This window comes from Lutjanus erythropterus, chromosome 19, assembly GCF_056507025.1.
Source record: "Lutjanus erythropterus isolate fLutEry1 chromosome 19, fLutEry1.hap2, whole genome shotgun sequence".
Lineage (NCBI taxonomy): Eukaryota > Metazoa > Chordata > Actinopteri > Lutjaniformes > Lutjanidae > Lutjanus > Lutjanus erythropterus.
The window spans coordinates 12,000,897-12,024,845 of record NC_139335.1 but is presented as its reverse complement, the minus strand read 5'-3'; the positions used below and the strand labels follow the sequence as shown (position 1 = coordinate 12,024,845).

At 40.2% G+C, this 23,949-nt stretch overlaps 3 protein-coding genes across 4 annotated transcripts; 2 read left to right on the top strand and 1 right to left on the bottom strand.

Annotated features, from left to right (window-relative positions):
- The first annotated feature begins 1,013 nt into the window (after positions 1 to 1,013).
- ptger1c (prostaglandin E receptor 1c (subtype EP1)) lies at positions 1,014 to 5,121 on the top strand. The gene is made up of 3 exons (XM_084744462.1): positions 1,014 to 1,200; positions 3,599 to 4,516; positions 4,642 to 5,121. Exons 2-3 carry the CDS (start codon positions 3,599 to 3,601, stop codon positions 4,879 to 4,881), a joined length of 1,158 nt encoding a protein of 385 aa, XP_084600588.1. The 5' UTR covers positions 1,014 to 1,200; the 3' UTR covers positions 4,882 to 5,121.
- A 763-nt stretch (positions 5,122 to 5,884) lies between these two features.
- Positions 5,885 to 15,236, top strand: slc27a1a (solute carrier family 27 member 1a). The gene is made up of 13 exons (XM_084743457.1): positions 5,885 to 6,350; positions 6,647 to 6,814; positions 8,301 to 8,695; positions 10,793 to 10,960; positions 11,539 to 11,608; positions 11,708 to 11,799; positions 11,889 to 11,998; positions 12,116 to 12,325; positions 12,406 to 12,532; positions 12,640 to 12,777; positions 13,330 to 13,494; positions 13,918 to 14,064; positions 14,192 to 15,236. The coding sequence occupies exons 2-13, from the start codon at positions 6,648 to 6,650 to the stop codon at positions 14,347 to 14,349; spliced, it is 1,947 nt and encodes a 648-aa protein (XP_084599583.1). The 5' UTR covers positions 5,885 to 6,350; position 6,647; the 3' UTR covers positions 14,350 to 15,236.
- Positions 14,561 to 22,672, bottom strand: trim35-13 (tripartite motif containing 35-13). 2 transcript variants are annotated; one of them, XM_084743459.1, is made up of 6 exons: positions 22,319 to 22,672; positions 17,793 to 17,888; positions 17,465 to 17,695; positions 16,288 to 16,310; positions 16,066 to 16,184; positions 14,561 to 15,981 (listed from the first exon to the last, which is right to left on the bottom strand). In XM_084743459.1, exons 1-6 carry the CDS (start codon positions 22,652 to 22,654, stop codon positions 15,443 to 15,445), a joined length of 1,344 nt encoding a protein of 447 aa, XP_084599585.1. In that variant the 5' UTR covers positions 22,655 to 22,672; the 3' UTR covers positions 14,561 to 15,442. The 2 variants fall into 2 exon arrangements, with proteins under 2 accessions (XP_084599585.1, XP_084599584.1); XM_084743458.1 differs by lacking the exon at positions 22,319 to 22,672 and adding an exon at positions 18,771 to 20,247.
- Between the last annotated feature and the right edge of the window lie 1,277 nt (positions 22,673 to 23,949).

Genomic DNA, 23,949 nt, shown 5'->3' with positions numbered 1-23,949 from the left:
TAATAATTATCACGCTCTTTAAAACACCTTTAATGTCTGTTCCAGTGTTTATGCTAAGCCTGTGTGACTGACAGTGGCTGATAATCATCATATCCAGTAAATAACAAACCCAAATCCCTTTCGTTTTGGACGGATTGACCCTTCTCCTTTTGTAACCTCAGCCAGCCTTCTCTATTCCTGTTGCCTGTTGGCTGCTTGCTATGAACTAGGCTCATCTATGTTGAAAAGAAAATCAAAATTTTGTAGATGGTTAATAGATGTGGCTGGGGGAACTGTAAAAGCATCATATACAGCAGCTATTCTCAACCGATAGGCCGTGGCCCACTGGGGGGGGGGCCTCAGAGCGCCATCTAGTGGGGCCCTGATGCATTGGAACAGCCACATGGATAGATTATTGTTTTATTTTTTTTAATTCTGAGGTCATTTACAAAATTTATATATATATATATATATATATATATATACATATATATATATATATATATCTAGAGACAAGCATGCCAGGTAGCTAACGTTCTCTCACATGTAAAAATGGATTGGTTTTTGGAGACTTGTCCTCAGCTAGCTAATTTAGATTTAACCAGCTTCAAAATTTGGTTTTCTTTTCAACATATACAAGCCTACCACTTAGCATTTCTAAGCACAGGAAATGAGAAGGTTGACCGAGGTTTCACCACGTAGCAGATTTGCTCAACTGCTACTGGAGCACAGAGCTGGACCAGGGGCAGGTCAGTTAGAATTGTCATTAGGAATCTGAAAAGGTAAATTAGATAATGTACATGACAAATTACTTCTTGCACAGTTCATCTATTCAGCTAGCACCAGATCAATACTACAAAGTGAAAGTGATGGCTGAGATCCCCTCTGGTCCAAAGGCTCAACAGAGGAGATGAACTGATGTAAGGAACACATCCAGCGGGGGGGGGGGGAGGAGGAGGATGGAAAATGCAGGTCCAGCACGTGCAGATAAAATAGCTGCCGAGCCTCTGGAGAGAGAGACAGCCGGACCAGGGAGAAAGAGAGACTGCCAGAGAGGCAGAGGGGAAGAACAGGAGCAGAACAAGAGCCAAGGATTGTGAATCATGTAGTGATAACAGAAGGTTTCAAATCAGGCAGATCTGCAGACGAGAGACACATTTGTCCTCTCACTTATTCTGAACAATCCTAAAAAATCCAGAGTTCATCTGGAGTCATCTGAAGGTAAGTCTCATTTATTATTCAAAACCATTAAATGAGCATCTTCTCTGGTAGCAAATTAATCAAAGTAAAGCTGAAATATATGCAAAATATAATAAATAAGACCAGTGCTTGAGTAAAGAGTTGGCTCTCTAAAAAGATAAAGTTTCTCATTGATTTTAATCTATAATCCTCATTCATTATGAATGAGACATATGAGAAGATCCATGCGTTCTGATTAAGACATGGAGAATGCAGGGGAGGCACTGCCTGCGAAATCAGCTGGGCATTGTTTAAAGAGTGCAGCATTCACGAAATGAAGAATTAAACAAGATTAAAACAAACGTAAGTATAATATTTTAGAAAAGATGCCGTATCCAGTGTATGTCTGAAGAGTTTTTAATGGTAAAGTTGATGAGAAAACTTTCTTTTTATGATAACATCTTGAATAGTTTTCCTTTTAATCATACAGTTCCTCTGTAATTTCCTCAGACTTTCAGGAAATTGCTTTTCTCTGTGTCCCTACATGGACTATTGATGAAGTACGACAGAGAGGGTACAAATAATTAATAATAAATAAAAAAATAATTTGTGAGAAAAAAAAAAAAAAACATCAGATCAAAGAAATGGACTGCTTGATCAGCCGTAAGTTACGGGTGTTGACACAAGGAGAAGCAGCAGAGTTTATTCATTTACTTTGAAGCTCCAAGTGCTCCTTTTTAATCTTTGGAGGGCTGTAACCTTAACAGTCTATGCGGAGGTTGCTAACAAAGCAGTCAGCTATTCAGATTCAAAGGATTCCATTGATCATGCTATCATACCAGAAGACTGAAAAGAACCAGATCAAATTTAGCTGCAGTTTTGACTTTCTTCTTGTCTTCTTTTATAATGGTATGTCAGCTCATGGAACCTTTTTTTTTTCATTGGAGTGCTCTTCAAAAATTTCCATCCATGCCTCAGTCTGAGCACATTATTGCTGAGATTAAAATCATTCTGAAGAATGGGAGTCCATTAACCTGTTACAAATGTCAAGCCTAGTGTTTGATGCATGATGTATCACAATGGGAAGAAAATTACTTATGCAAATTGACTCTTCCTGCAGGTTATTAAAGTTTAATGACATCAAATATCAAGTGGCAAAACAAACACGGGACTGTTGTTTCCAAAATTATCCTTAAATTTACTTTCTCTTTTGGTGTGGTCCATGTGATATGCTCAAAAAAGAGGAGACAGTATCCCACATTTTGAAAACCATCCGCTCTGTCTTTGCAGCATGGACACACACACAGTGAGGCACACTTACGGCATCATGACAGTTCAGCCAAAAGCAAAATACTAGCAGCTGAAATGGAGTAATGAGTTGGGGGAAACAGCCCATCGAAGAGTTGTGGAGCAGAAAAGGCGAGCTTCCACAGAGTGTAAAACATAAATGAGCAAGGGTAGGTTTATGGCAGGTAGGAGATTCAAAGAGTGGAGAGAAAATGTGTTGCAAAGAAGAACATTTTGTGAAACAGGCATACACAATGTCTGGCCTGAGAGCCTGTTATGCAAACCAACCACATAAAAGCAGCAGAAGTGACAAAAGTTCCCTACATTTCCACACCACATTGCCAGTGAAGTTGGTTGAAAGTTTGTTAACCCTCCTCTCAGGGCATCCACTTAGCTGGGGCAAACAAAAAAACAATATTTTCCTCCCCTGTTAGTGTTTATTGTAAGGAAAACAAAAACACCCCGCACAATCATTAAAATATCCTCCGAATAAGGCCCACTGCAACAAACACAATGCTGGACACTGATCTTTCATATGCATTTTCCATGAACACTTCAAAGTACAAATCAATTTTACAATTTGTAATAGAAATACCCTTTTGATGGAGAAAAAAAAGTTTGCGTTTGTTGGAATGCATCTATTCGTGTATTCCAAGCAAGCACTTGTGGCATGTGAAAAGGGCTCTGGCAGGATTTCATCCACTCCTCTTCATTATTGCCTGGGCAGGAGCTCTTCTAATTAAGGTCTAAATCCCAAGTGTCACTGGCAGGCCAATTGACCCAGTGAAGCACATATCATAGCATTCATTAGAACCATTCTGCATTTTAAGGTCCATTGTGTCAGATTTACAGGGATCCATTGGCAGAATATGGCAGGAATGGAATATAATAATCATAAGTATGTTTTCATTAGTATATAATCACCTGACAATAAGAATCATTGTGTTTTTCTTACCAGGGAATTAGCTATTTATATCTTCAGTCTCTTTCAGAGAGATGAACCTCCATGTTTCAACAGCAGATCCATGCTGTCCATGAATTACTTGAGATGCCTTTTAGACAGCAGAACAGGATGGCAATAAAACATAGGCTAATAAAAAATATCACCTTGAAGTGATGGAACTATTCTAACTTTGCCTGTAATTCTCTGTAGATGACAGTGAAGATGAGGACCCCCTCTGCACTCATGACTTCATTTTCTGCCTCTTCTGCACCGTCCATCCTGCCCCAGAACCTGACCATCAACTCCTCTGAGCAACCTAGTACCTGTCTGAACAGTAGCAGCGGAGCATCTGTCCAATCTCCAGATTTAAGCATGACCTGCTTCATTATGATTTTTGGTGCCATCTCCAACTTCACAGCTCTGGGCATCTTGGCCCGTGTCCGATATCGCCGCAAATCCAGAGCACCATTTCTGTTGCTAACAGTGGCTTTGCTTTCAGCTGACCTGGGGAGTCATCTGATCCCTGGTGCCTTTGCTCTGTATCGGCACATAGATCTGAGGTATAAAACACAGTGTGGAAAGTCCATTAAGGAATTTTGTCAGATCTTTGGGGCAAGTATGGTGTTTTTTGGCTTATGCCCTTTACTGTTGGGCTGTGCCATGGCAGTGGAGCGCTATGTGGCCATCGCCCAGCCCTTTTTCCACGCTGCTACGATCACGGTGGCTCATGCGCGGCGAATTGTGTTGTTTCTGTCCTCTTTTGCACTTGCTCTGGCAGTTCTACCTTTTTTTTCTGTGGGGACTTACACCATCCAGTATCCCGGGACATGGTGTTTCTTGCCTATCCACGGTTCAAATTCTACAGCTGACAGCAATTTGGTTTTGTCTTTCGCCTGCCTGGGCCTCACTGCGCTCGCACTTTCTGTTGTCTGCAACATCCTGAGTGGTCTGGCGTTGCTGCAGGCCAGAAGAAAGTCCGCCAATGTCAATACAAAATCAACAGCCTGCCGTACTCGTTCTGCTTCATCCGCATCGTTTACCTCCTTGTTTTGTTCATTGGATGTGGAGATGATGGTGCAACTGGCAGTGATCACTGCAGCTTCCTGTGTATGCTGGGGCCCTTTTCTTGTAAGTACTCTTTTACATTGCAGAATTTGTTTCCATTTTCAACTTTAATGGTCAGAAATTTTTGAGAATATTGTTGATAAAGTCATAGCTACACCTAATGAATGATTCTGTGTGTCTCATTATAGATTCACATTCTTGTGATACGCTTCAACCAAAGCGATGAACCTTCAGCCCATGAGAAAGAGTTCATTCTTCTGAGCTTACGAATGGCGTCCTGGAATCAGATCTTGGACCCATGGGTTTACATCTTACTGAGGAGGGCAGTGCTTTTCAAAGTTTGCCCTGCTTTCTACACGAGACCCACATCGACAAGAAATAGCTCCTGTGCAGACACACGTAACAGGCGGGCTCTCAGTCTGCAATGACCATGTTGCTCTTGGACTTTTTCTTTTATGGACTCAAATAAATTATTTATGTGTGTTGTGAACAGTGATGGAAAGAGCTCTTAAAATCTGTACTCAAGTAGAAGTACTGTTACATTGTTGAAATTTTAAACTACTGGTGTTAAAAAATATTTAAGTAAAAGTACAAAGTATTCTCCTCAAAAACAACTCAGAGTATTAGTTACGTTTTAACTGCTGATGTTTAATATATAATAAGTAGCAGCCATTCTTTCTCCAAATCTTCAGTCTAAGTTACTCCCAGTTCATGCACGGTCACTGTCACCTCTGCCTGCTACTACAATTCCTCATGTGTATGTCATGTTTTTTATTGGCCTGTTTGTGATTGGATAGCCTTATTGGCTGCAAATATTCAGATGAAAGGTTTGGATATTATTTCAAACTGGAGGCCCACTCAGCACTCAACTGTGATTTTGAAATGAACTACATAAATCATGCAGTGCAATGCATACTTAAAGGAGACACCTGTGATATATTTACTGTAACAAATCATAAAATGACCACAACAAGATCAGGGAAATAAATTAAGTTGACCACTGTACTCATTTTTCGCATGTGCAACTACTACATATTGCTCCTCTAAGTACAAGTAAAATTACATAAAAGTACCTAAATGTGGTTTAATTATAATTACCTGAGTAGTTATTAAGCTACTTCCCACCTGTGGTTGTGAAATATGTAGGAATGTAAACTTTACAGTGTTATTTTCAACAGGCGTTCGCAGTGGAGGCCACATTCGGCGAGCCAAAAGTCTTCAGGGCAGCGGTGTGAATGTGGGATGGAAACAGACTTTCACATCATTTCACAGTATTTAGTTAGTAGTCTGTGCCGGTGCTACTATCAATAGCAACCACCTGCAAATCTGGTGGTTGGGCTTTGGGGCCGGGGGAGTGTAGTCCAATCAAAATTGAGAAAACCTTGACAAGCGTCGAGTTTGACCAATGGCTGAGCCGCTGAAGAGGGATCACACCCGGAGTGGGCGGTGCTTCTTTGGCAACGACTCTATTCAATATGGAGTCCAGAAAATAGCCTGATTCACTCATAGATGGTGGATTCACTGCTCTCATTCTGATTTCGGTCACTTTTGAGCGTCGGGCACAAATTATGAGCTGTCCACCGTAGATACGAGGCTGCAGGACTCGCTCGCGTACGTTTGACAAATTTCCAAATATCGTTTAGATGTAGGCTAAACTATTTAGGCTAACAACAGCCGCGCTGACGAGTAGTGAACTGTAAAACTGTGATAACACTTACAAACTACTGGTTTCTCAATAAACGCTCCGTTGGTCATCTTCTCGACGCTCCCATCACCCGGAGGAAGATTTGATTCCTCAGGAGTTCCCGCGACAGTACAAGTAGTCTAACAAGTTTTGCCGACCGGCGGCGGGGTTATCGGGTGAAAGGTGACATCGCTTCAGTCGGTTGACTCACAGGTTGGTTAAGTGAAGTGCATGCAGGGTTATGTATGTAAACAGATTCTGTGCTGATTGTGATTCTTCATGTTATGTCTGTTCATGTGTGATGTTTCATTGTGAGCTGACAGATGTGTGATAACTTTATCCCTGCTCAGGGCTTTTATATACTTTATGCACCTAAAGAAAAGTTTATTGTAGGCCTGTGTATGCAGTATTTGTGTGTACCAGCCTGGATTGCAGTTACTCCACTTCCTGTGTGAAACAAATGTGGGCTATCATGTAAGCTGATCTTTGTCCATTTCCTTCATGGCAAGAATGCACAATGCGGCGAGTGTGTCAGCCTCTCTGGGGTCCATGGGACTGCTGCGTCTCTTTGGGGTGTCCTGGTCCTGGAGTCTGGCAGCAGGCCTTGGGGTGTATATGGGCACAAGAACCTGGAAATACTTCTACATTGCAGCGCGCACCGCCAAGAGAGACCTCAAGTAAGTTAAATACAGGACTGCACAGTTAATCAAAATAATACTGGAATCACAAAATGGCCAAGCGCGTGTTTGTTTGTTTTTTTGTTTGTTTGTTTTTTTAAGAAAATTCAAATATATGAATTGGTAATTTCCACTTACTTGCATGAAAACACTTTTGAATTATCACATAATTGCCATGAAATGTAAAAGTAATTTGTGGGTAAATTAAGAGAAATTTCAAATATATTGCTTGGTAATTACCATCTATTTACCATGAAATTTTAGGACCTGGAAATTGAAGTGATACCGTCATGTTGTTTTTTTGTTTTTTGTTGTTGTTGTTTTTGTTTTTGTTTATCATATGCTACAGCCATAATTAAATAATAATATATGTATGTATATGTAATTTACTTGTCACATATCAAGCTGATGTTATCAATCCATGAACTGATCCAGATTCCTTTTTTTTTTCATTAATTATAAATATGAAATATGAAATTCAGGACAGGGGAGTAGGGGGTGAATGTGTCATCAGATGGATTAAAATGCAGAGAGTAATTAACCACAGTCTAATGGTCTGATCATTTGTTACTAATATTATGAAGATCCGTTACAGATTCTGAGGATGATATGAAGCACAGTGTTTGTTTACAAGATGCCTGAACAATTACGCACAGGTGACTGGTATGTTCCAGTCATTTTATTAAGCAGATAAGATTGTCATTGAGCTGCAGGAGCTCACAAACACATTTTGTTAGGTATTATTTATCACAGTGTCTTCTTGCAGAGGAGGCTGCACTCGCTGTCATCTGGTTTAAAACGGGTCAATTGACCCCAACGATTCATTATTTATGATTGCTTTATCAGTGCAACAGACAAGTGAAAACATGTCACTAATACTCAGGGTAAAACTGATTCAGAGTAAAAATTGCTTTACTAATTAATGTGGACTAATTGATAATTGAATAAGATGGTTCTTTACAGCAGCCGCTTGTTGCGTGTCTTTCCATGATGTTATTAATTACTCACGACAGTTCAGCAGCGCTTCAAAATACACAGCAAGTTCAGTGCAGCATTTTTCAGTATTACTGTGTTGCCTTCAAGTCTCACAGCATGCAGACGGCTCTCGTTTTAGCTTGTTCATATTATCTGTCATTATAATGGTTCATTTTTGGGACAAACAGGACAGGATTTAGAATTCAAGACAGTTGCTTGAAATTTGGGACAGGCCTAAAAAAATTTTCTGGATGTCTGGTCACCCTCATATAATTAAAACACACAGCCAAAGTGTTTCAGAGCAAGCTAATTAACTAGTAGTCTAGTATTTTTAAATGTATATTTATTTATCATTAGGGTATCAATAATGGCAGATATTCAAATTCAAGTATCAGAAATGGATCTGAACTGAAAAAAGTGGATTGGTGCATCTTTAGGTCTGATAATGCTTCTGGGTCTACATATCAACTTACCCAATTTCTTCTTGTCTTCTTCCTCTGAACCTCACCAGTGGCCTTTATGTGCTGTTGAGAGTGAAGCTGGCTTTGTGGCGCTACATGCGGAACGGAAGTAACGTTCCTTCCATATTCGCCCAGACAGTAAAACTCCACCCAAATAAACCAGCACTGATCTATGAGGCCACGGGGGAAACATGGACCTTCACACAGCTGGACGAGCTGTCAAACGCAGTGGCCCACTGGGCGAGAGGTCAGGGATGGGTCTCTGGGGATGTGGTGGCCCTCTTCATTGAAAGCAGGCCGTTACAGGTGGCAATTTGGCTCGGCTTCGCCAAGGTCGGGGTGGAAGCCGCACTCATCAACTTCAACCTCCGCCATGATTCCCTTCTGCACTGTATTGGGGTGTCAGGGTCTCGGGCTATTGTTTTCGGAGCTGAGCTTGCAGATGGTAAGAATGTGTTTAGCTGTTAATTCTATATCAATGATAGGGTACAATCTAAATTCTCTATTAGTAATATCTTATTCTAACACCAACGCTGTGCAAAACGTAAATAAAAACAGAATGCAATGATTTGCAAAAAGTTTTTGCCGTATATTCAATTGAATACAATACAAAAAGCAAGATATTTAATGTTCAAACTGATTAACTTTATTATTTTTTGCCAATACATAGTCATTCTGAATTAGTTACCTGCAACACATTCTTAAAAAGGGGCATGTTTACTTCTGTGCTGCTTCACCTCTTTATTTAACAACACTCAGTAAGAGTTTGGGAACTGAGGATACTAATTGTTGAAGCTTTGAAAGTTTCTTTCTCTGTAAAACTCTTTCTCTCTTGTTGCTTGATATATGACTTGAAGTGCTCAACAGTCCAAGCTCTCCGTTGTTGGATTTTCTGCTTCATAATGCATTTGTTCGTTTTCAGTGGGAGACGGGTCTGGCTGCAGGCAGGTCAGTCTAGTACCTGAACACTTTTACTACAAAGCCACCCTGTTGTAACGCATGCAGAATGTGTCTTGGCATTGTCTTGCTGAAATGAGCAGGGACATCTCTGAAAAAGACGTTGTCTGGATGTCAACATATGTTGCTCCTAAACCTGTGTCTGCTCCTAAGTCTGTGCCTTCCAGCATTAGCGATGCCATGGGCACTAACACACCCCATACCATCACAGATGCTGGCTTTCAAAGTAAGTGCTGATAACAACCTGGATGGTGCTTTTCCTCACTAGCCTGAAGGACATGACCTCCGTGATTTCTAAAAGCATTTTGAAATGTGAACACAGCACATTTTTCCACTCTCTCTCCAGAGAAGTCAGTAGTGTTTCTGGATTTGGCTTTTGCTTTGAATGGTAAAGTCATTAGTTGCATTTGTAGATGCAGCAACAAACTGTGTTTACTGACAACAGTTTTCTGAAGTGTTCCTGAGTCCATGTTGTATCCTTTATATAATTATGTGGGTTTTTAATGTGGGGGGTCAACAGCAAAGGCATTTGATGGATTCTCTGAGTCTTTCAATAATAATATGAATCGTAGATGGCGCAATTCCCAAATTCCATGCAGTTTTGTGTTGAGACGTAAACTGTTGGACTATTTGCCCACACACAGAGTGATGAACCTCATCCCATTCATGCTTGTGATGCACTGAAGCTTTTAAGGATCCCCCTTAAATACCAAGTCATGATACTGTCACCTGTTACCAGTTAACCTCTTAACCTGCCAGTCAGACATTCCTAACAGGTCTTTTTTGAGCATCCACCACTTTTCTAGTCTTCTGTCAGTTTGAACATTGAATATCTTGTCTTTGCACTGTATTCAACTGAGTAGAAGTTGAAAAGTTTTTTGCAAATCAGTGCATTCTGGTTTTATTTATGTTTTTAACTGGGGTTTGTATTATTAATGTCTCTTATTTAAAAGGACAAATCATTGTGTTGTCATTTGAAGCAAAAATCCTAAAATACTGATCACCCTCTAACAATTCTTTGTATGTTTGATTAACATTTTGTGTGTAACATCATGTGAGCATTTTGTGCTGTGGTGTGACACTTTCATATTCATTTTGTGTGTGGATCATAAACTGTTCCATTGACTGTCTTCACGTGTCATGTGGTCAGGACATGCAGCCGGTGATCACATGGCCTGTAAAAGTCCTTCTATGCCATCACTTTTTGAAGTTAGTTGATTTTCTTCGTTACCTGTTTGAATACAAACATGTCACGTCTTTGTCTCTGTGGTTTCTGTGGTGTCCTGCTTGTGTGTGTTTGTGTGTGATTTAATTAGACTTGTCCACTTTTTTTCTCTACTTTTCCCTTAATGTCATCCCATAGGTCTGTGATGATCTTTTGTCAGTTTAATAGGCATTGTGACTTCAGAAATGTTATTATATGTAGTTTAGCATTATACAAAAAAGGTAATTGAATGAGCAACATATATTTAATTTTACTCACAATATTCTTTTTTTTTTTAATTTGTTTTTATTCAAACTAAAAAGCTTTACCTTACCTGACCTCTCTTCCCGTCTCCCTCTTGTTATTCTTACTGAATGTCAGCCATGTTGGAGATCAGTTCCTCCCTGAGCCAGTCCATGGTACGGTTCTGTACAGGAGACCTCAGTGCAGAACATCTGGCTAGTTTGGGTGCTCAACCCCTGGACCCAATTTTAGCTTCTGCATCCAGACATCTTCCTTCACCTTGTGTTCCCCCCAAAGGCATGAACGGTGAGTGCCTTGTCTTTTACTGAACTCAACTCTCCCTCTAGTTGAAACTTAATCTGTATGTTAATGAGTTTTCTATTCAGACTTAACCTTTGTTTTGTTTTGTTTTTACACTATTCTAAATTCACCAAGTGTTTGTTCCACATTAATTCATTTTTCTCAGTCTACTGTCTAGTTTCTGAACTGAAATTGCTTCCCAGTAATTATGTGACTCAAGCTTGATGAGGTGAATTCCTGGCTGTGCAGAATATTGAGAGTTATGAGTCATTTTGAATTCAAGACAGATATTATCATTTTTCTCTGGGCAGCTGTCTGGAGTAGGTATAATTTGTTGAGGTGTGTGATGCCTGAATCACTAAACAAACCATATCACTGAACAATGTTAAATCTGTCTTAGATGAATGAACAGAAGTCATTTTTTCTGTTAATTCCACTGCTGATGCTGTTAAAATTACAGACTACAGAAGCATAGTCTAACATGGCATTATTGGTGTGTTAATTATGCTAATTTGCAAGTCATGTGCACACAAGTATGCACAGAGGGATCATTTACACTGTTCTTTGTCAATTTTCTTCTGCAGATCGTTTATTTTATATTTACACCTCCGGCACCACAGGACTGCCAAAGGCTGCCATTGTTGTGCACAGTCGGTACGTTACTCACAGAAAACACCACTTTCCAGAGTTATTACAAGTGCTGCACAGCTAATGACACACTGTCTGACGATCCCTTCTGTGTTCTCACAACAGTTACTACAGAATTGCTGCTTTTGGATATTTTGCCTTTCGCATGCGCCCTGATGACATCATCTATGACTGCCTGCCTCTCTATCACTCTGCAGGTAAGTGATGGTAGCCTCCAGCTCTTGATGAATACAGATCTCCACTCTAGGTTCGCATAACCAAAGTGTTAGCCGTCTCTTCTCACCAGGTAATATCATGGGAGTTGGTCAGTGTCTGATCCACGGACTCACTGTGGTGGTGAAGAAGAAATTCTCTGCCAGCCGCTTCTGGGAAGACTGCATTAAGCACAACTGCACTGTAAGAGCTTCTGCTTGGAAAATACTGAGAAGTGCCAGATTTTATAAAATCAATAACCATAAAGCATTAATTTTGAACAAATACTGCCACAATAACAAGACTGCTTTCCCGTCGTAGGTGGTGCAGTATATCGGGGAAATCTGCCGGTACCTCTTGTCTCAACCTGTACGGCCATCAGAAAAAGGTCACAAAGTTCGGCTGGCTGTGGGAAACGGGCTGCGGCCCAGTGTGTGGGAAGCCTTCACAGAACGTTTTGGGGTGGCACAGATTGGCGAGTTCTATGGAGCAACTGAGTGTAACTGTAGCATCGCCAACATGGATGGAAAGGTCAGTAATCACAGTGTTACATGTGACATCAGTGAAAAAATCTGAATTGGATCGGAGTTCAGCTGATTGTGTCCTGCCAGGTGGGAGCCTGCGGATTCAACAGTCGCATTCTTCCCAATGTGTACCCAATCCGCCTGGTGAGGGTGGACGAGGACACCATGGAGCTGGTTCGCAACAGCCAGGGGCTCTGTGTGCCCTGCCGCCCTGGTAACTAATGCTAATACTACGATCATGATTCTTCTAGAAGCTGCATGTGATTGTTGAGTGTGTTCATCTTTCAAAAGCACTGAATTAGACTCTGCCATGTCTTGCAGGGGAGCCGGGGCTTCTGGTGGGACGTATCAACCAACAGGACCCATTACGGCGTTTCGATGGCTATGCTAATCAGGATGCTACAAGGAAGAAGATAGCTCACAATGTCTTTAAGCAAAATGATTCTGCATATATATCAGGTTACCAATCTTTTGTATTTCTAAAAATACATATTGCATCATAACACTGAACACAGATTGCAGTGCTTATTTTAAAAATGTGTAATGCGTCTTTACAACATCAAGATAAATATTTATAGCTGGTAAAATTGAAATAACTAGGGTCATCCATATGCATGTTCATGTTGGCGATGTAATTAGTTTAACACAGGCATGTCCAAACTGTTCCATAAAGGGCCGAGTGGCTGCAGGTTTTTGATCCAACCAGTCTACAGCACACCTGATTCGACTAATCAGCTGTTTGAAGACTGAAATCAGGTGATTAAATGAGTCGAGCCTGGTGTCCTCCGGCTTGGTAGGAATGAAAACCTGCAGCCACATGGCCCTTTATGGAACAGTTTGGACATGCCTGGTTTAACATAATGCCACAGTGGACAGACTACCTAAATGCCAAAATAGTGTCTTAAAGTCAGAAATAATGTATGTAACAATGACAATTGTTGATTGGAAGAGTAAACATGGCGTTTTTGACCCAGGATTTTAATTATTTTGCTTTCCAAATGTCTCCTGTAGGTGACGTGCTAGTGATGGATGAACTGGGCTACATGTACTTCCGTGACCGTGGCGGGGACACATTCCGTTGGAGAGGAGAAAATGTCTCTACCACTGAGGTGGAGGGCATACTCAGCAGTCTTTTGGGTCAGACTGATGTAGCTGTGTATGGCGTGGCAGTGCCAGGTGATGGTTGACTTTGTATACTTATTCCTTTCAGTGTCACATTGGGACAATAATTGTTACTAATCTGAAGAGGAACAGTTTTGGTGTCAGTTACAAAGTTCTGGAGATATCAGTCATAAAGATGTCTGTCTTCTCTTGATATATAATGGAAAACACAATAGAAATCACATCATGAGCGATCAAAATATTCAGCAGACCTTGTTGTGAGTAGTTTCAAGTAGGGACAATTTTCTTTCTACTAGAAGAAACGGCTGATGTCTCCACAACTTGCCAACTCACACCAAAACAATCTAGATGTATAAATAGCACTACAAGCCAAAATATGTATTTTTGATTTGGGGTGAACTGGCCATTTAATTCCTTTTCTTTTTTTTAAACTGTTTTTGCTACATGACAAGCATTTATCTCTGTGTCTCACAACAGGTGTGGAAGGTAAGGCAGGCATGGCAGCCATCGCAGACGCTGCAGGGAGTTTTGACTGCAACAGTTTCTTGCAGAAAGTCCAGCGAGGTCTGCCTCCATATGCTCGTCCCGTGTTTCTGCGTATCTCCCCACAAGTAGACACCACAGGTAAACTGTCCTAATATCCCTCCTGAGTTCATAAAAAAAATAACCATTAGTGATGATTTCATATCAATAAATCATAATTGCCTTTTGATAAATAATCTATTTTGTACATTTCCGCATTCCTGCATAGGTACATTTAAAATCCAGAAAACCAGGCTGCAGAGGGAGGGATACGACCCACGTCTCACCACAGACCAGATCTACTTTTTGAACACTAGAGCTGCACGTTACGACGCTGTAGACGAGGAACTCTACAACGCTATAGCGGAGGGAAGAATGTCTCTATGACATGGAGGCCGCGGCAGGGCAGTTTTGGTGCCTCAGTTAAACAGATGCTGTTGAGAGAGAATAACTTATGCACAGGCTGGTGTCAGGATCAGGACCTGCCTAGATTTTAACCTTTCAGGGAACAGAGTTGAGAGGACTACTTACATAGGCAGAGCATTGTTACAGATGATGACGTTTTAACACTGTATGAGTAACACACCAGGGCATAATAGGGCATTTATTCTCTTTTTAATAACTTCTTTTTAATTAGCAAATGAACACCTCAAAAAGCCTTTGAGCATTACCGCACATAGAGTGGGTATCTTCCACAACCCACCTGAAATAAAATACGTTACAATAATGTGGTTAGGAGAGCAAGGAGTAGTATTACATCAAAATCTGTTACAGGGTGTATGCCCATTTATATAATATGCTGCGAGAATAATTCAGTGTAGGTTTAAGCAATACTTGAGTGTGAAGCTAAGGCGTTACTGCTGAGTTTTTGACTTCAGCATGCAACACATGTGGCAACTAGATCCAACACTAACCATAGAGTCTTTTTAATGCAATGGAAAACTAATCTCACTCGTCATATTTGAACCTCTGAACAACAGTGGCACGGGTTTGCAAACACACAAAAGTTGTTACTGTAGTATGTGCCTTACATGAAACTTCAGATCTGTTTCAGTTTTTTATGCTTTTCTTGGAAAGGAGCTCAGATTGTGGAACTCACAGGAGTGATTCTGTGTCATGCAAAACTGAGTCACACATTGTGACTGTCATATGATGTAACAAATCTTATCCGTGTAGTAATATATAGGTGTCAAAGATTGTGAAGCTATTTACAATTTCAGATCTCCAGACTACATTGTTTTTGTTGTAACTCAGATTAAATATTTTAAAACACATCTGTTTGTTTCATGTCATTCATGTAAAAAAAAAAAAAACTTCAGATACATTTTGCATTTGCTTTCTTGGAAATGTAGTGCAGAAATTCCTCTGTCATCTCTTGCAAAAGACAAAGTTAACAAACCTTCACAAGCCTGAGCAGGGCTTCATTTCTTTCATTGGACTTTGAACCAAACAGTGTTTGGCAATATGCCTCCAATGTAAACTATTGGTCCGTTGACAAGGATATCCTTGTTTGAAGGATTTTCAGTGGATGCTCCTTGCAGGCGGTGCAGAAGTAGGGGAAAGCTCTGGGTGTGATGACATCTACAAAGGTGTAGAGAGGTGTTCTCTCTCGAGGGTCATAAAAGGTCACCTTGCCTCGGTCCATGTCTAAAACTATTCTGATCACCTCTGGATGCTTGGTCATGTTCAGCGGTTCCCATGGTGCTGTGCAGGCCTTATGCTCTCCGTTGCGGAACCTTATAGACCAGAATCCCTCTGCTGGTGTCAGCACGTGCTTGCCTTTCCTGTTGATGGACTCGCTGGCTACTCCCACCACCCAGTAGGTGTTGTCTTTCACCTCCACCTCCCAGCTGTGGCGTCCAGAGGTGTAGCCCTCAGCAGCCAGCATCTCAGCACTGATGTCGAAGCGTTCTGGGTTGTCCGGCAGCTTGAAAATCTGGGTACAGTTCTGCACAACTGTGAGGTCCTCTGAGATGATGAAGCAACTGGCTGCTGTGTTGGGATCCAGAATCACAGGATCTTCAGAGAAAAAATGAGATAGTTAAGAATGTGGCAGGAAAAGAGCAGATCAGTAAGACATGACTAGTTGTTTGAGAAACTCACTGTATTTAATAATACTCTTCATCTTCTCCCACACTTTATATTTCAAGGAGCCCAAGTGCTTGGCCACATCAATCAGAGCGCCAGAAATCATTTGTGGATCAACAGAAGTTCTCCAGGTTCTGAAAAGATATTTCAGCAGTAAGTTGTTGAGAATTGTGTCCGTAGAGCTTCATAATCCTAAAATTAAGCTTCAGTGGATCCTATTGTACCAATGAGACTTACTTCTTTATTGTTTCCTTGTAATTCTGAAAACAAAATTGAAGAGAAGCATATGAATATATGGCCATTTTTGATTAAAGGGACAGTTCACTCCAAAATCAAAAATACATATTTTTCTTTTTAATCTGTAGCGCTATTTATCTATCTACATTTTTTGGTGTGAGTTGCAGCCTTTTGGAGATATATGCCGTACAGATGTCTGCCTTCTCTCCAATATAATGGAACTAATAGCCCTTTTCCATACATGTGCTGGCTTGGCTTGGTTTGACTCGGCCTGTTAGCCCAGCATGGCAGGGATTTGCATTTCCATTACAGCAGGGCTACTCACTTGAAGGTGTGTCTCATGACTGAAAACAAGCAGCTTAGCTCGAGTCGAGCAGCTGTAAAACAGCAAATTAACACTGAACCTTCTGTAAGTTCTGTACAATAAAAGCTTTTATGTGAAGCAGTAAAACCAGGAAATTTTCGGTTTTCATCGGTAGTAACGAGTACAGCAGTTACTCCAACATATAAACCACAACACAGAAGAGAAACTAAACATTAAACCACAGAGATTAGCTTCTGAAGAAGTGAGAGCTGAACACACAGTCGCAGACAGTTTTAGAGACATTTTTCTCTGCTCTCCTGCACACACATGAGTTGAGTATCGCAACACTTGCTTGTGGAGGCGAGTCGGTACAGCTTGGCACAATAAAAGTGATAATGGAAATGCAACTTAGCACAGCACAGTTTGACACAGTGCGGACAAAAGTGCCAGTGGAAAAGCCCCATAAATGACATTCACTTCGTTGTGCTCCAAGCACAAAAAAATACAAAGATTTTGAAAACTATGACCCAGTTAATCAAGGTAATCTACAGATCCTGCTGTGAGTAGTTGCATGTAGGAACTACTTTCTGTCTTCAGTAGAATTCCTATCAGTACTTTCTTTCTACTAGAAAGAAAATAGTTTCTACATGAAACTGCTTACCACAGGGTGTGGGGTTTATCTTGAGTCACTGGGTCATGATTTTTTGAAAGAGACACTGATTTTGAATTTTTCAAATCTATTTTATTGGTGCTTTGAGCACCACATCTTACTACAGGCCAAGGGAAAAATGTGCATTTTTTTTTTATTTTGGGGTGAAATGTCCCTTTATGTTTTGTTGTGTAAACTGTCTGAAGTGACAGTGTCTTATCTACCTTAAGAAATGGGATATCATGAGATCTCATCTCCTGTTCCGCTATTCTGATGGTGTTGGAGATGGATATCATTTCACTGCTCATATCCTCAATCTGCTGGTTAATCATCAGATTTTTCTGATCCTGCTCAGCCTTTAAAGCAGACAGTCTGGCCGCCTCCTGCTCTTTCAGGAAATGGTGAAGGGCTTGAAATTCCTCTTTGATCTGTGCTTCGGTATGTTCAGCTTGGTTCTGGAAAGAGACGTGATTGATGGATAATCATTGCTTCCACACCTCAGCTTTCTAGTGTGTTAAAAGTAACATGGTGAACTGATGGAACTGACAGTACCTTGACATGTTCTGCCATTTCCTCGCAGGCCGTTTTCGCGTTCTTGTACAGCTGCAGCTTCTCTTTCAAAGGCAGCAGCGCATTCTTCAGTTCCTCCTACGAAGTCATTGACAGAGCATCAACACTTTAAAACAGGGTCGGTCTGGCAGGTGGTCAAGCTGTCAGCACAACGTGGGGCTTTCAGCTGTCACATACTTGTCAATAGCACTATTTAATGTAAAGGCAAAGACGCACAATACAGCAGCATCAAATTAGGACAAATCTATAGAAAAGGAACTAATGCCCCCTAATGAGTTCATGCAACTTTGAACCAAGAGCCAAGGATAGGGGTAAGACCCAGCAAACCAGTAGATTCATTTCACATTAATAGACCGAGAAGGGCACGAGTAGAATGAATGTGGCGTCACAGAAATCTTGTGGGAGTCGAGTTTCAGTCCTCTCGGGACCCCAATGGCAACAGCAAACCAAAAATATAAATCTATTATTAGAAAGTTAATGAACTCTGCAAACACCTTCACACATATCAGAATATCAGGCTTAGAAAAGCACAAAGGTAGTAAGGAAATAAAAGTCAAAACAGGTGAACAACAGGACAAACAATGTGTTTTCAAAATGTTGACAAGCTGTAAATTAAAATATTACAGGTACAGGGCAGCACTTCTGTTCATTAAATGATGGACAGCCTTTGAGATTTTGTTTGTAACCAGTCAGGCCAATCAATTATAATGAACAAATGAAGTGAATTATCTTCCCATTGTAATCAATTTTAATCAACTTTAGTTACTGGTCTATGAAGATATATATCAAATTCAGCATACAAACAATATGACGGATATTTGAATAAATGTTTCATCACTGTTTGTTTCACCTACAGTTAGAGGTAAAAAATTGCCCAAGCAGCTGATGCTGAAGATATGCAGCTCAAACAAAGAAAATGTGCTACCAGTGCGACCAGCCCTGTAACCTTAACTTGCCTACCTTACAATCATGAGCACCTTCCCCAATGGGATAAAGCCTGTGTCCAATGTGCACAGCTGCTTTTCCACACAAACCACAGATTGGTTCTAAGTCCTCCAAACAGAACAGTGTGAGCCTTTCTCCATGTTCCTTACAAGCCCAAGGGTCATTCTTGCTTCTGTCCTCCCTGAAGGACTCACAGGACCTCTCCAGCATACTGCTGACCACTATCTGATCCATGGAGGAGCGGCGCCAGCACAGAGGACAGTGGTGTGAATCCTCACCGCCTTGTGTCTCCCAGCTGTCTTTCAAACAGGCTTTACAGAATCTGTGTCTGCAAGTGAGCACCACTGGCTGACTGAGAATGTGTCCACAAATTGGACAGGAAAGGTCATCCTCAAGATGAGCACGTCTGGACGCCATTCTTCCTCACGGGGCTTTGATGACAAGGCAGGATCTGAGGCTCCTCCCTCGCCTCTGGAAGGCACCCTCATCTTAACCCCACCTGACCTCAGAAATAAGTGTTAATACCTCAGCTCCCCAAGGCATATCCCGTGTTACACTGTCTTGCATTCAGCACGCACATTGCGCGTTCTCAAATAAACACTAGATCTCAGAATAAAACGAATTGGCTTTGCATTTAAGACTGTATCTGTGCAGATCAGAGCGAATAATAGCCTCAGTAACTCGAGGATTACAGAAGAGGGGATGGTGATGAGGGGTTATTTGCACTCAAGATGATCCGTTGATTTGAGTTATGTCATAGTCATGCTATGATCACCTTAGTTATTTGTCATTTGAGAGGTCTATTGAATCAGCCTGTCACAGTGCAATGAAAGAGTTCACAGAGAAACAATGTCCAAAATAAGACTTAGAGCAAGGATATAAATAGACAGAAGTAACCTATTTGGACTGAAGTTATGTGGGTAAAGAAATATCCTCCTGTAGGCCACTGGAACAGCTTCCACTGCCAAGTTTAGCTTTGGATTTTTTTTAAGAACTGACACATGGTTGTTTTTTTAAAAATACTGTAGAGTCAGTTTCCTTTCTGGCATTAATCATGAACCAGTTTATTTAGTTTTACGGGAACATAGAGGGTATTTTATAGCAAGGTGTGCACACAGTGGCATGGTCGTCTTGAGGGTTAATTTGTTAATTCCAAAAGTATTTCACAGTAAGATGACCTTGTTGGTACTGTAATTCAGTATTTTGTTGTGGGAGTTAGTTTACTAGAATCAATGCAGCACCTAAAATAGAGCATGAGTGTGTAGATATAGATAGAAGCCAAACAGAAAACATTAGAGGCCTGCATATAGGCTTCAATTATTGCATACAACCCCAGTCCCAAAAAAGTTGGGATGCTGTGTAAAATGTAATCAGAAACAGAATGCAAGGATTTGCAAACCCCTGGCAACCTATATTCAGTTGAATACAGTACAAAGACAAGATATGTAATGCTCAAACTGATAAACTGTACAGTTTTTTGTAAATATAACACTCATTCTGAATATGAGGCCTGCAACACATTCCAAAAATACCTTGGACAGCAGCAACAAAAGACTGGGAAAGTTGTGAATGATCAAAAAACACCTGTTTGGAACATTCAGGACAGACAGCATAAAGCTACTCACTTTATCCTGCATTTTGGAAATCTTTACGATGGTGTTAGGCTATATTTTAGCCCAGTAAAGTCAGGTATTATTGTATTTCTATGTTTACAGTCTCCTAAAAGCCTTCATTTCACAGCAAGGCATAACCAAGGGAGGAAGTAACTAATTACAACTACTCGGATTATTGCAATTAAGTCTTTTTTGGAGTCCTTGTACTTGTTAATATTTTTTTCAAGGCTGTAATTCACTCATACTTACAAACCTTTCATGTATAGCTAATAAGTCTAGACAGGCCAGAGAGAACCATGACATACGGACAAAAACAAACCCCTGCTGCATCAGGTACAGGTTAGGAGAGGTGATCACTGACTAGAACAGTACCACAGTTTGGAGTAATATAGATTTAAGATTTGGAGAAACAGAAACCCCTTTTTGATTGAATGGCTGCCATTGATATTGCATTAAACATAGTAGTTTTTCAGAACATTACTTTGTCCTTTTGAGTATTTTTAACCAGCAGTAGTTGTAATCGGACTGATAAAGATTTTCAGTACCTTTTCCACCACTGGGCATGACAAAGTCAGCATTACATGTGCATAGTCCAACAAGAGTAACTAGGTCTTGAGTGTAGTATTTTATTTCCACTCACTCACCCAGAGTGATCCCTGACCAAATAAGTGACCATCTTGTTGAGATGCCAGAGTGAGAATTTGATTTGTGTCTGTGCCAGTGTCGGGGCAGCAGTTCAGAGCCATTGATAGTAACAGTAAACAGCCCTCCCACACACACATATACACACTAAAGCCTTGCCAGATTACCAGTTGCTCTGCATGTGGTTACTGGACATATAACAGATATTACTTTTGGTATGCATTTGTTTTATTTAGCGTCAGTTTTATGTGTTTCAGATATCTCGTATCAATTTTCCATAATATAATTTGAAGTTATGGTCGAAAAGCTGTTCTGTTTTTCAGTTTATTAAACTGAAAATAGTCTCTGAACGGTTGAGATGAAATTAATTGGGAAAAGACAGATGGATTGCTTTGCTGTGTGGGTTTACATGTTTACTACATCTGTGTGTGTGTGTGTGTGTGTGTGTGTGTGTGTGTGTGTGTGTGTGTGTGTGTGCGCGCATGCATGCAGGTGTCTCATTCAGAGGCACACAAATAATGAGGAGGGTGACAGTTGTTTTAACTACAGTGCATAACCTGCAAAGTCCATGGGGAGCAGCAGGGAGGCTTTCTACAGAAGTTTTCTACAACATATTTTTAATTGCAGGATTGCACAGGTTTTATATGTCTATTATTTAATGTCCAACATTTTTGGACCTCTTACATGACAGAAAATATACTGAGGACCCCTCATGTATGCCTCTTAGAATAATTTGAAATATGTTTTTACACTTCTTTTTACTTGTAGTTATGTGAAAGAACAACATAAGAAAGATATTAGACATGTATAAAAATACTTGCACCATGTCAACACAGAATACTACAGATACACACATCACAAAGTGTTTCTCACTGTTGGTACATACAGAAAATAAATGTGTATCCTGATTGTTTTAGATAATGTACAATATATAACATATACAAATATAAAATGGGTTTACACCAGATGAGCAGTATGGAGGCATTTTATTCATTTATTTACTCTTTGGTTGTTTTTTAACATCTGAAAACTGGCCGCCATTCACTTAAATTAGATTCTGCAATGCTGTTTTCCTGTGAAACTCCAGCAGTGTTTAGTGGACTGAAAAACTAAACCCAACCTCCAGTCAGTGTGAGGGTGAGTAGATAATGACTGAATGTTCATTTATGGGCGAGATATCACTTTAATTTCTCCTTTATCCATATCTGGGCTCACATTTTTTCTGATAGGCTCATTATCCTGTAAATATCAACATTTATGCTCAACACTTTTAAATAGAGGAAAAGACTGAGTTTTTATTCAGCTTACCTTATGGTCTGTGAAAGCCTCCTTTATGGGATACACTCTGTGATTCACATGTAGGCCTGATGTGTGGCACATACAGCAGACTGGCTCCAGATCAGCCACACAGAGGAGAAACAGTCTCTCTCCGTGTGCTGCACATGATTTATGTGGAAGTCCCAGGCTCTCTTTGAAGCAGAGAGGACACTCTTTAGTACCATGTTGTATCCAGAACTGCTCCAAACAGGAGTTGCAAAAACTGAGATCACAACCAATGCAGCAGAGGACCACTGGCGACAGGAAGATTTCCCCACACAAGGCGCAGAACTCGTCCACACCCAGAAATGAGATGTCATCCTCCATCTGTGAAATTCAACGCAGCACTGAAAGGTTCTCCACCAGGCAGTAAGACCTATGTTCCCTCTGTATGTACAGTATGTACCACGTGTGTTTAACTGCATATGGTCCAGCTCCTCTAGTTTCACCATAAATAACGTGTACATTAAAGGCTAGTTAACCTTGGCCAAGTCTGTTAGGAGATATATAGGCTCTATAATGAGCAAGTGATCTTGTATTATAGCAGCACTGATCATCATTTCATTCCTTCATATCTTTTCAGAAATGTCAAGACAGATAATATTGTAATATTAAAATGCCTCTGTGTCCTTAAATAGAGAAAATGCAGTTTTCAGCTACTGTAACTGTGAGAATCTGTATTAAGTAAAATTACCTAGTCTAAAATAAAGTTGCTCTTAATTTACATATACTTATGTAATTCACAGTATAGTTACATTTTTTAAAGCATTATATAAAAAGCATTTAAATAGATAAACATCTCCATTTTACTAGTCAACAAAAAGTCACAAACCTCTTTACAGAGGACAACTTAGGGGTCAGCGTTAATGTGTTTTTTTCACCTGTCTGGTTGGGCGAGTGGGTCAGAAATCTACTTGCACGTAGTCGGTTTTTACTTGTCCTTATACAATTGTTTTATTCATTAGTAGTTATCAAATAACAACAAAGAATAAAGTGAAAATTCAAAGATGTTACAGTTAAGACAACTTTTTCTGAAATTTTTGCATAAAACATTACTTTAATGAGTAATTCATTTTTCTGTAGTTTAATAGTTTTTTGTTGTTGTTGTTTTTAAGCTGCTAGATTTACTAGCCCACCATGGTATTTTACTTGCCCCACACAAGTGGGCAGTCTTTATTGTTGACCCCTGCATCCTCTTAAATGCAATTTATTATTACTATTCATTCACTTCAGTAGAGTTCCAACTGTATTACAAGCTCACAATCACAATAGAAAACAGTATTTCTAATGAGACAGGTCAATATATGGACTTTGGAGACAGTACGTTTTAATCACATGGTCCACTTTATTGATTTTCACACTGGACAAACAAAAGTGTGAACAGACAGACACTGTACAAAGAGAAAAACAAACGTTATTTGAAGAATATATAAGACAGAAATAGAATTAAAAGCTGGAGGTGTGTAAGATAAAGTGTCAGTGATCAGCTGCACTGTAACAAAGGAATGGAATTTATGTCAGAGGTCAGTCATCCATGGCTTCCAAAGTTTCAAATCTCAGCTGAGTCGGGTCAATACTCTACACATGAGATTTCTTTTCTGGCTGACAGGAGATTAAGGCAA

Bases quoted from the DNA above. Each gene is read 5' to 3' on its own strand.
- ptger1c (XM_084744462.1), top strand. From the start codon at position 3,599: ATGACAGTGAAGATGAGGACCCCCTCTGCACTCATGACTTCATTTTCT. The intron at 4,517-4,641 runs GTAAGTACTCTT...GTCTCATTATAG, and splicing joins TATGCTGGGGCCCTTTTCTT to ATTCACATTCTTGTGATACG.
- slc27a1a (XM_084743457.1), top strand. From the start codon at position 6,648: ATGCACAATGCGGCGAGTGTGTCAGCCTCTCTGGGGTCCATGGGACTG. The intron at 11,800-11,888 runs GTAAGTGATGGT...TCTTCTCACCAG, and splicing joins GCCTCTCTATCACTCTGCAG to GTAATATCATGGGAGTTGGT. The intron at 12,326-12,405 runs GTCAGTAATCAC...GTGTCCTGCCAG, and splicing joins TCGCCAACATGGATGGAAAG to GTGGGAGCCTGCGGATTCAA.
- trim35-13 (XM_084743458.1), bottom strand. From the start codon at position 19,172: ATGGCGTCCAGACGTGCTCATCTTGAGGATGACCTTTCCTGTCCAATT. The intron at 16,185-16,287 runs GTAAGTCTCATT...ATATCTTTTCAG, and splicing joins TACAAGGAAACAATAAAGAA to AACCTGGAGAACTTCTGTTG. The intron at 15,982-16,065 runs GTGAGTTTCTCA...TTTTCTCTGAAG, and splicing joins GAAGAGTATTATTAAATACA to ATCCTGTGATTCTGGATCCC.